The sequence below is a fragment of the Carassius carassius genome, chromosome 5 (genome assembly GCF_963082965.1).
Source record: "Carassius carassius chromosome 5, fCarCar2.1, whole genome shotgun sequence".
NCBI classification, from domain to species: Eukaryota; Metazoa; Chordata; class Actinopteri; order Cypriniformes; family Cyprinidae; genus Carassius; species Carassius carassius.
Window position 1 is genome coordinate 20,221,302 of NC_081759.1, and position 12,081 is coordinate 20,233,382.

General features: G+C 38.3%; 1 protein-coding gene across 4 annotated transcripts in view; it reads right to left on the reverse strand.

Annotated features, from left to right (window-relative positions):
• The window catches only part of LOC132140951 (calmodulin-regulated spectrin-associated protein 1-B), a 36,977-nt gene that overhangs the window by 8,970 nt on the left and 15,926 nt on the right, over positions 1 to 12,081 (reverse strand). For 3 of the 4 annotated variants that reach the window (XM_059550051.1, XM_059550047.1, XM_059550050.1), the window contains 7 exons: positions 11,750 to 11,891; positions 10,551 to 10,690; positions 10,351 to 10,447; positions 9,967 to 10,135; positions 7,498 to 7,589; positions 2,436 to 2,514; positions 44 to 2,330 (listed from right to left, as the gene is read on the reverse strand). In XM_059550051.1, the coding sequence (XP_059406034.1) occupies positions 44 to 2,330; positions 2,436 to 2,514; positions 7,498 to 7,589; positions 9,967 to 10,135; positions 10,351 to 10,447; positions 10,551 to 10,690; positions 11,750 to 11,891 (3,006 nt within the window). The remainder of the gene's footprint in view (positions 1 to 43; positions 2,331 to 2,435; positions 2,515 to 7,497; positions 7,590 to 9,966; positions 10,136 to 10,350; positions 10,448 to 10,550; positions 10,691 to 11,749; positions 11,892 to 12,081) is intronic. The other variant, XM_059550048.1, reaches the window with a different exon arrangement.

Here is a 12,081-nt window from a genome sequence, read left to right on the forward strand (position 1 = left end):
ATAATTTGACAGTTTTATATTTTTTATTTTAATATATATTTACCTTGAAAAAGAAGCCCATGCCAGACTTCTTTTCCCCATCGCTCCCATCAGTGGTTACATCCAATACATAGGTGCTTTCTTCATCTGGATTGGCAGCCAAATCAGACAAGTCTACCTCGATAAGATTGACTTTTCCTCTAGAAATGTCTTCTGAGGAGACATTAAACATTTCTGGCTCATCATCAAATGTAGCCTCAGCATCCTGTAAGGTAGTGGACATAGATTCTTGGAAAGTGACACCAAGGGCCACAGAACTTGGTTCCCTTGAGACCATCCTCAAGTTAGCTTCATCATTAAGGTGGAATGTAGTGCTTTTTGAGTTCCCTTTGTCTTTGTTGAATGAGTCTGATCTTGTGGAGTTCTGCACAAAGTCCTCTGGCTCTGGTTTGGGGGTCCTGCCCCCATGAATGGACTTGGCAGAGGGGCTGTCAGTAGGTGTAGGAGTGGAGCTCTTTTGCCCTTTGCCATGCTCCCTAGCTAGCAACAGCTCTGAAGGTTTGGTACGAGGCCGTGCTGAACTTAGTTTGGGTGGTTTTCGTACCACAGGGCTGCCACTTGGTTCAACAAAATGTATCGAAGCTCTGACCCTGGGTTCAGATGCATTACTTTGGTCACTGCTAGGTGGTGGAGCAGCATCTGTTGGAGACTGAAGATTTTGCTTCATGAGCATTTCTTGCTGGAGCGAAAGTTGCATCATCTGCTGCTGAATGTTTCCTATAGCCTCGTTCAACAATTCAATGGAGCGGTTGCATTCATTAAGATCCATCTCTTCGTCCATATCTAAGGCACTAGGAGACACAGTACCGCCACCTGCCCATTCGAGAGATGCCTTCTCTGACTCTTCAGCCTCTTTCAGCCCATCTCTAAGAGTACCAACAGAGGTGTCGTCTTTCGACGATTTCTCTTTTTCTTGATTGAGTTTTTGGCCATCTTTCAAGTAGTACTCAGACTTCGTAGGCTGAGGGAGAGTATCACTCTTCCCTTTCTTTACTATGTGCAGGAAGGCTGCTTTCCCAAGCTTAAGCCTTTGTCTTGCTGTCAAGACCTCCATCTTCTTCTTTTGGGATTCAATTGCACGTCGTTTTTCTTCAAGTTGCATGTGGAGTTGAACAATTTCGGAGGCCAGCATGTTGGCACTGTCCTTGTTCTGTGGTGTGGGACTCTGGTCTCTTTTCATCCTCCAGGAGGTTAGAGGAAGGGGGCAACTCTCCGAGCCATCTGGTGTGGTCCGCTGTGAGCTGCTTGTGCTGGAGCGGATATCTTGATTGCTACCAAACTTCTGCATCTTTCGTTCAGCAAAACTGGTCATGCGCACACTCCCGCTAGCTACACTGCTGACCTGGGACTGACCAGGGCTCGAGCACCTACTCCCACCATCTTTATCCTCATGTTCCTTTACATTCATGTCTTCCTGCAACTTTGCTGACTCTTCGTGCTCCTCATAGAACAGTTTCTTGTCTGGATGGAGCTCTTTAGTGAGCTCTGCATCCTGTTCCTCAATGGTCTCCACAGTCTCTTTATCAGACCCTGGATCGATGTCCCATGCTTGGACAGTCCTCTTATCTTCAGGCACTGAAGAATGAAGGTAAAACCCAGGTGACCGCACAGCAGAAGATGGCTCAACACTACTTGTTGCCAATGGTCTGAAAGCTTGAGTCTGCCCAGGGGCTGGAGGCACAAATTCCCTGGATTTAGGCTCAATAGTTGTCTCAAACTCAGAGCTAGTATTGGGGGTAAAGGTCCGGTTATGGGTGGATGGAGGTCTCCGTCTGGAAGATGAAACAGCACCTTCTGCTCCTGCTACTTTTCGTTCTAATCCTCGCTGCCTTTCCTCTCCTGACTCTTCTTCCTTATTTAGGCATACTGACTTCTCTTTGGCTGGCCTGAGAATTGCAGGCATCAGAGGTTCCAGGAAGAAACTGGCTGTTCGGGAATCTGAGGATGCGTCCTCCTGTCTTCCCCAAATGCCGGTTTTAGCACCAGGGGTAGCACTCTGTCGCTCCGCATCCTCAGAGTCTAACAGGGTGGTCTCATTCTTGGATGAATCTGGCCTGAAAATAGTTACAAGCTCATCCTCCTCATCCATGTTAACGTTGCCCAGCAGACCATTGCCATTGACCCGCCTAACGTTGCTCTGACCTGGATGACTCTGGTGCTTGGGTGTTACAGTGGAGGCCAGGCTGTCCTCACTGATAGAGCAAGTCAAACTAACGCTGTCGCCCGAGGCCAATTCTGCATCACTGTCCATAGCAGAGTGGAGAACATACCGATTCAGCTGAGACAGTGGCCTGATTATAATAACAGTAAGAGAATCATGACCAAACAAAAAATAGATTTTATGTAATATCTTAAAAGATATGGTAAGTACTCATATTTAATAACAGTGTTGGTACCTCTGCCGTTTATCTGACCAAGCCACTGATCCTCTGGAGTGACTTTCTTGCGTAAAAGAATTTGAACGATTTCTAAAGGCTGGTAAAAAAAAGCACAAAAATTGGATTAGCAGACTCTATTACACTCAAGTCACTCACATTACAACTCAACTGTAAAAAGGAACATTCTTACATGATAAAGTTATAAAAAAGAATATTAAATATACTGCACAATTGACGCTTTCATTCAAATTACCATAATGCAGAACTGTCAAAGTTACAGTGCAAAAATTTTGTTTTGGGGATAAAACAATCTTAATCTGTAAGACAAATATTTTTCATCCTTAAACATTCTGGTTTGGTGTTTGTTCTATACCACTAATCCCAATTAATAGGATTCTATTCTGTTACAGATTCTATACAAACTTTGTTGATGTTTTGTTAACTTTACATTTTTGTGAAAATTTAAGATTACAATAATAATGATAATAAAAATAAATTACCAAAGGTGCTAAAAATCATTTCTATTTCAGAGACTCTACATTTCTGGGTATCCCTTCCATGTGAGCATGAAAATTAATATTTTCATATGAATGGCATTAGAAGCTTAATGCCATACCCGTGCTTAGAGCTGCACAATTAATCAAATTTCTAATTGCGATTACAATTATGGATGCCACAATTCCGTATTCATTGAAAGCGGCAATTAATATTTCTAAGTTCACTTATGTTATTCTGCACACTTAAGATGTTTTTTCTTTCTACATGTTATCTTAAGGGTATTTCCATTGTTTTAGTTTTCGTATAACATTATAATACCATTCATACTTTCTTTTTTTTATAATTTAAAGAAGAAACCAATCTGATGTATAGTTGATATTTGAGGCTTAATACTATAGAAAAGCACTTAAGGTTTTTCAGTTAAGAGTGTTTTCAGCTTGTTTATTTTCATATAAAAATCAGAGCCTGACCGATATGTGGTTGTTTTTTTTTGGTGCCGATGCGATATTGAGTAAAAAAAAAAAAAAAAAAATCAGCCGATATTCTTTGTTTATATTATAGTACAGTACTATAATTTAACTGATACTATATATAGAATACAGTATATACATAAACAGAATATATATATACATAAAAAATTTTTGCAATGATCACTCATATGTGGTGATCAAAGACTTATAATGATGTGACAGAGATATGTAATTGAGGCAGAGCATTTAACAATTTAACAAACTTTACTGTCCAAAATTAGTCTGACATCAGTGCACTGAACTGCAAAGTTGAAGTTTATTTAACTTTAATTCAATTCAATTCCATTCAACTTTATTCCGTTGAAGTTTATTTCACTTCTCCACTGTCTTCACACACAGACAAAACTTACTAGAGAAGTGTGACATAATATAGTGGAGAACGGGGAACAAAGTAATGTGAGGTTAGTTTAAACATTTATTTTACCATAGTAAAAATTCTAATCTAGCTTAAGGAAATTTTCCATCTCGGTTTTCATTATTTAAAATGAGACAAATCTGCTATTATTTTAAATTTCCAATCTTTTATTTATTATTTGTAACACTGCAATTACAATGTGCTATAATATTATTTTAATTTCCAACCAGTTATTTATTATTTGTAACACTGCATTACAAAGTGCTATAATATGACATTAGCAATGTAATTTACACTATTTACTATTTATTTACTATTGATTATTTCACCGTGTTCATTGTCAAACTCCAAAATCAGATAATTTTTAATTCATAAAAAATGCCATTATTTTATTTGACATAAAACACACATATACACATACATAACGGTATGCAAAAATCACGGTTCGGTACGTACCTCGGTTTTAAAGTCACGGTTCGGTTCATTTTCGGTACAGTAAGGGAAAGAAATGCAAACATTAAACTGCAGGTTGTTTATAACTATAAACTTTTTTTTAACAATTTGTTTGCAGTTTTTTTTTTTTTTTATACTTTTTAATAAAATATATATAAAATAAAAAAAGAATAAGAAATAAAATACTGCTGCAAAGTTCTCCACTAAATAAAATACTCTCAGTCTCAAACCAATATCATATAATAAAATATAATGAAAAATATAAATAAATAACTATGATTACAGTGCAGCATTACCAATCCCAGCTTGTAGGTCTGCTCATATTTAAAAATATATATATATAACTTTTCCAAAGTGTAAAGTGCAGCATGAACAGTTTCAGTTTTTAGACCTGCTCAGATTTCGTTATTGCGTTGGACCATCGGAATTAAGAGCAAAGGTCTGTTTAAATGCCAACGGGAGCTGCGTTTGAATTACAATTGTTTTTCTTCCTTGTTGTAGTGATGTTCACACTCGCGTGATGCCTTTTGAAAACCTTAGGCCGGTGACACACTGGCATATTGCACCTGTCAAACACCGTCTATCAGTAGGCTTTATATTTATGCTCAACATGAAGTATAGATATTGTTGTAGTGAAGACAAGATCCTGGTCTGTCGGCGCCTCGGCGGTCTCCCTCTTTGTCACCTACAGTAGCAGCAGCGCGTCAGGCACCATTCTGGTGTGTAAAGACACAGAAAACGCGAAGCAGGTGTCACGCAACTGACAAACAGCAGAAACGCCACGCTCACGCCACGCAGCCAGTGTGTCACCGGCCTTTAGAATCAGCTGCAGGGCGGGATTTTCGCTGAACGCGAAGACTTCCGCCACTTAATATGTTCGTTTGGAAACACGAAAATCTATATGTTCCGCAAACAAAATATTGCATTCGGTCATTCGGTACACACGTGCACCGTACCGAAAGCCCTGTACCGAAACGGTCCGGTACGAATACACGTACCGTTACACCCCTAATATATATACACACATACACACACACACACACACACACACACACACACATATATATATATAAAAACAAAATATTTTAGTTAGTCTTGTATATTTTTTATATTAGATAAGATTTTAAGCTGTCATATGGTCAAGTTACAATGTGTACAACGTAATTATGAAACAAAGCAACATATTTGTACAAGTGTAAAATTACTGTGGATAAAAAAATGTGGATTTACACAAACTGAGGAAGTCAAAAAGTGTTACTTTGTGCCCCACTCTCTCCTACCGCTGTAAATAAATATAATATAAATTCACGTCTTGTGCACTTTAATGCCCTTTGAATATAACGTGTACATTCCCTTGGAACTGGAATCATGGCAGAATTTTTTCCACTTTACAGGGCACTTACGATCGAATAAAACAATGCTTGAATGTTGCCTGAACAAGAAACCTCCTTACTGAAGTAATGCCGCGTTTCCACAGAAATTACCCGGAACATTTGTACCAGGAACTTTTTTTCCCAGGAACTTTTTTCCCCCCAGACCTGTTGCTTTCTGCGTTTCCACCACGGTGTAAAGTACCGGGAAGATTAGGCTAATAGTCTGGTGACGTAGGTCTGCGAGCGTTTCTCAATACAAAGTATGCTGATTTTGGACGTGCATCCTCGGTAGTTCAGATTTTGCTTATTCGACTCGGGAGTGTGATGTCCGCGACGACGCGAATCCGGTAATACTGCAAACAGCAGCGTACTTCATAACTTCAGTAAGCTCTTCTTGGATACTGCAATTTTCCTCTCTGTATATTTACAATAAAACGAAATAGGATATCAAATACCACTGCCTCCTTTCGTATTCATTTAAACATAATAACAGCTGCAGAAATGTGCTTAGTTCAGGGATGTGTATATATACAGCCATTACAATGAAACGAAATATTATATAAATTTGCCTTTTTATTTTCATTTTAACATATAGATAAACTGAATACAGACCAAAGATAACCAGATTTACCCAAAACGAATTATATTTTATGTTTAGCCACTAAAGAGACATCAGAGCCAGCGGCACATATCAGAAGGTCTAGCCGAGGTGAGGCTGCTCTTGGCGGATACATGAGGACTGATCTCCCGCTGATCGAGTGGAGCTCACCGTCTCACAGATCGGCGAAACACAATTTTAAATAGGCTCTGTCATTATAAATAAACCACAGATTTGAGTTTTAAACAACTACATTCTCGCCTGAAATACTTTTAAAATTACATTTCATGACACAATAACAGTAATATTTTGAAAATGATCCAAATAAATGGTGGTTGAACTCAACCAATGCTGCGTGAACTCAACCAATCATGATGTTTAGCGCCCAAGTCCCGCCCCTGAAAGTTCCGGAACTTTGAAAAAGTACTACCTCGCCAGCAGGGACTTTCTGAGGGGCATTTTTTTAACTGGAACTTTATTTAGTTCCTGGTTCCTGCAGTGGAAACACACCGAGTACCAGGCCAAAGTCCCTAGTTCCTGGGTAAAGTTCCTGCGGTGGAAACGGGGCAAAAAAAGTGTTGACTGGTGTCACCATCTCACAAACATGTCGGCGGATCTCCACCAAATTCGGGGGATCCCTTCAGTTTGAGGAGCCCTCTCGAACGCCACCCTACCCGCATTGGTAGCCCCCTGGGATCACTAGATCGGTCGGCACCAGACCTTAAATTTAACCACCCATAACACTCCCAAACCACGGGGGCTTTCGAAGGTGGTCTCATTCGAAAGAGGGCCTCTAGTCGTACACTCTATATGCGTTCGAGAGGGTGCCTCGAGCTGAAGGGATCCCCCAAATTTGGGGCGGATTCGCTGCGACGTTACGGAGATATGGCCATTCAAAGTTTCAGTGGTTTTCAATAGACTTCAGTTTTAAAGCGTTTCATCCAGGTCGCCAGTTGCAAACAATGGCACCATTACAATGGCGTAATTACACCATTTCAAGCATTTTATCTGCATTATATATTCTGTAAAAAAAAAAAAAATCACATCGGCGGCATATTCACAGACACTGAAATATCAGTGACAGGGTCATATCGGCCGATAATAATGGCAAAACAATATATCGGTCGGGCTCTAATAAAAATACAGCATGCAGTTGCATCAAAAAATGGTATAAACAATTCAGTGTAAATTGTGATAATCGTAATTAATCGCAATTACAATTTCAAGGGAATAATCGACAATTATGATTTTTGTCATAACCGTGCATCCCTACCCGTGCTTTCCTCTCCTGGCTGAGCTTTCTTCTGTCTTTGTCTCAGTGGAAGTAGTGGGTGGGAGGGGCTAAAGCTGGAACTCCCTTTATTACTGAAACAGCAAGCAGAGGGCACAGTTGGCAAACCACCAGCACAAAAAAAAATTGTATGAATGGTCTAAAGGCCTATCCAGCCAAAATCTAATCGGAACTGACACTACGCATTTTCCATGTGGATGGACAAATATAGACAAGCAGCACTGCTCCGCTTATGCCTTATGAGTTGTTTTAAAAGCACTGTATCAGAAAAGCATCTTGTTTTAAAAGCATCTGTATCAGATTCATATTTTTTTTGCATAAATCTGTTAATCAACTTCAGTCCTGATCAAAACTACCAAATGTTTTTTTAAAAATCCAAGATTTTAACTCTTTAATTGCCAAGTTCATAAATGATGTCACTGATTTGGGGGGGAAAAAACACACAAAATGACTTATTTTCAATATAAAAGTAATTGTGGCTAGATTTTTTTTTTTACTTTTTTTAACAGTCTTGGGCATGTCAAAGATTAGTAGCAACATTGGCTTTGATGCATTTTTAGTTTTTGTGCAGCATTAGATTTAAATTTTTGGTGGCTGTTTTTGCCCCATTGACTTCAATTATACAGTTGATCACTAGGTGGGACCATTAACCCTTTAGATAGGACTGTGCAAAAAAAGGCTTAGTTTCTGGCTTGTATATGGAGTTATATGGACTATAACAGCAAATTATAGTGTTTGTGTGTGTGTGAGATTCTTGATTGTTGGTGGTTTTCCCTGTTGGGAAGAGGTAACATTTGTTATTTTTACAGTTGATCACTAGGTGGGACCTTTAACCCTTTAGATAGGCCTGTGCAAAAAAAGGCTTAGTTTCTGACTTGTATATGAAGCTATATGGAGTATAACAGCATATCATATTGTGTGTGTGTGTGTGTGTGTGTGTGTGTGTGTGTGTGAGTGTGTGTGTGAGAGAGAGAGAGAGAGAGAGAGAGAGAGAGAGAGAGAGAGAGTAGTGATCAACTGTAAAAAAAAAATTTTTTACCTCTTCCCAAAAGCGAAAACCACAAACAATCAAGAATGCATGATTATATGGTGTCATGACCTTGCAATCAAAAAATGTCATTATAATGGAAGTCAATGGGGCAAAAACAGCCACCAACAACAAATTAGGGAGAAAAATTTAAATCTAATGCTGCACAAAAACTAACAATGCATCAAAGCCAATCTTGTTACTAATCTTTGACATGCCCAAGACTGTGATAAAAGGTAAAAAAATATCCTGTCCACAATCACTTTTTATATTGAAAATATGTAATTTTGTGTTTTTTTTTTCCCAAATCAGTGACATCATTTATGAACTTGGTAATTAAAGAGTTACAATCTTGGAATTTTTTTAAACATTTGGTAGTTTTGATCAGGAGTGAGGTTGATTAATAGATTTATGCAAAAAAAATATTTATCTGATACATTTTTACAGCAGTTTAATTTAGTGGATGTTTTCATCCACGAACATACCGAAAGGGTAGGGAATTTGCCCACAGTGTACCGTTGAGTTTTTAAAAAATTTCAAAGTAAGATTTGTCACCAAAAATCATTCCATTAGCTCAAACAAAGAGAAAGTTGTGGCCAAACTAGGACTCAACTTTACCCCCTAGTGGACGAAAACGTCTCCCCAACAACGCATAAGGGTTAAAATGCCTTTTATGTCCAAGTAACTATTTTTTAATGCCAGTGTCAATTAATATCCACAATAAAGTTAAAGTTCTTTTGAGTAAGGCAGGGCAGTGCAGTTCTGTCTCAGCATGTCAGAAAGACACAGGCACAACATGACAAAGCAAAGACATGATGGGACATTATGATTCAGGCGTGAATCATAATAACACAAGCAAAGTTCCCTGTAATGTGCATTTGAAAATGGCTGTGCACTTGTGAATTGCAAAACAATTTCAAGCATATGGAAGCCCACATTATTTTTATCCATGAATTGCTGACATCATGACTAGGAATGTGCAAAACGACCAAAACCAGTGCAAAATTTGATTCGATCAGTGTGCTTTAAAAAGAAAGCAGCTACAGATACACCTTTGTCATTTTGTTAAAAATTGCTTTAATTTTTTGATAGAAAAATAATGTCTCTAGGTGCCTAAAAAATTAAATAACTATCATTAACTCCTCTGCATTGAATGTTTTCTCAAGTGAATTGTGTAAAACAAAAACCTTCAGTGAAAAATATGAAAAAAATATTTTTTCTACTCTGGTGGCCCAACAGTTTGCCCAGTAGAAAAAAGGTTTGGCTGAGCAAGATTACAAATTAGAGGGAATATTAATTATAAAACAGTTTACTTCAAAAAATCTAAGGAGATTTTGTTCAAAGCATACTTTCACATTGACAAAGATCAACGACATTTAAACCCAAAGCAACACATGGAAGAGACAAAACCATGAAGCACTTACAGAGGCTCAGATTCTTCAGGGTGCAGGAAGTACCTGTTACAAACATCCGGGCTGTTCTGAACAGGAAGTGCTGGATCAGCCACACCAGGAGACACCAGGAAGCTCCGTTTGGTGGCATTGGAGATGGGCACAGTAGGCATGGCACTCTTGGGCTGAGTCATTGCTCTTGCTATAATAAAAAAAAATTATTATTAACTCAAATTAGCAGAACAACAGGCACAATATGAGGATTCTGGTTGAATCTTCATGCAAACTTTGTCTTCAATTTTGTATTTTACACCCAATAAAACTTTAAAAGGCAAAATCAACACATTAAAGCCCATTCACTCAACAGTATAACAAATTTACTGCCAAAAAATAAAAATAAAAAAACAACAACTTCACCATCTTTAAACTCCTGAACATCTCTCGGCTGGACAAATTCAGGCTTGACGATCTCAAACCACCAGAAGAGCTCTGCTATAAATACCATGACATTGTGCTGCAGAAGAAAATGAACAGTGAGAGAATTAAGAACAGACCCATGCGGAAATGAAACATCCTGTTAAATGACAAGACACATTATACATGACTGAATAACTTACCTTGAGAACAGGAGGTGCGTACAACATGTCCTCTAGAGTCAAATAAAAGCTTTTGTTAAGGTACTCATTGGCAAACTCTTTCAGCAGCTGGATATTATAAAGGCTGTCTGCTATTGAGGTCACCTCTTTCAAGCAGATATCTGCAGATAACAGAAAACACAAAGTTAGCAAATAAGCTTTCCTGAGGCTTATAGCCTCTGACATTCATGAACGCTAAATCAAGGGCTGAATCCAAACGAGGTCAATATTTGCTTATGAGTTGAAATATCAGAAAAGAACATTTCACAGAATATTTACTTGGCTTAAGAGGCAATGCACAGTGCAGCACCAAGTGAATAAAACTACAATCCAAAATATAAGAAAGCAAACCAACAAAACCATAACCTAGTGTATTATATATGGTTTGCACATTTCTAAGACTTCTAAATTCTCAACATGATCAGTGTTGTGGAACTCTGACATTTTTACAGATTTTTATAAAATAAACCCGAGTATAACTTTTTACAGTGTTCGTAATATTTCAAGATGACGAAAGAGCTTTGATCATTAAAAACTAAGCAATATCCAAATATCTTCTTACAAAGAAATAATATTGGTAAACGCATATTTTTGCTCAGTTTGAGCCTCTTTTGTGAAAAAGAAGTTTTTATTCCCCCTCCTCAAGTATGAACTATATATTCTCCTACATCATACTATGTGAGCCATAACTGCCTGATGTATCTAATATGATATTCAGATAAATATATATATAAAAAAAAAACTTTTGAGAATTTGTCTAAAGGTTCAATAAAATGTTCCATTTCAAACTAATTAAATTATTATTTTTATGGTTTATTGTAGGTTTAAAAAGGATTAAAATGAAGTAAAGTGTCCAGCTTAAAAGGGGAAGTGTGTTAAAATACTTTCTCCTTTCCCAGCTAAAATGTGAAGCAAAAAACTGTATGCAAACCATTTGTATGATTTTCCAAAGAATGTAAGCACTGTGGCTCCTTCAAAACATGTCTTGTTTGTTTGAGCTGCCTGGCATGGCAACAACCGTCTGAAGCAATGACGTAACACTGGGGTGGGGTGAAGGAAGCAGTAGGAGTGTTTGGGAAACCCGATTAGGTTTGGTGCTACTAGCGGTGAAGAGATTACACACATGGCTTTCTTTAGACTAGCTAACTAGCATAGTATCCCTAAGTATTATTTCACTCTACCATCAAGCTTCATCAGGTCTGGGCAGTAGTAATGGACCACGGTTAGCAGTGCAGCACCGTCACACACATCCCGGATCAGGTCCTCCAGCAGGGGGAAGTAGGGCAGCTGTCTACCTGAGGCATGATCCCGCCGATACCGTACCTGCAGGTGACATGAGAGGAAGCCAAACGATCAAAAACAGGCTGTATTTAACAGTGACCTTTGGTATATGGCACTGACATTGTGTAGGCAAGAGGGAGTTTTACAAGACAAATATATTTCATCGTTGAGGCTTTGTATTTGTAAGAATATTTGCTGATCTAAATAAACCGGAAAGGATTATAACACAGGC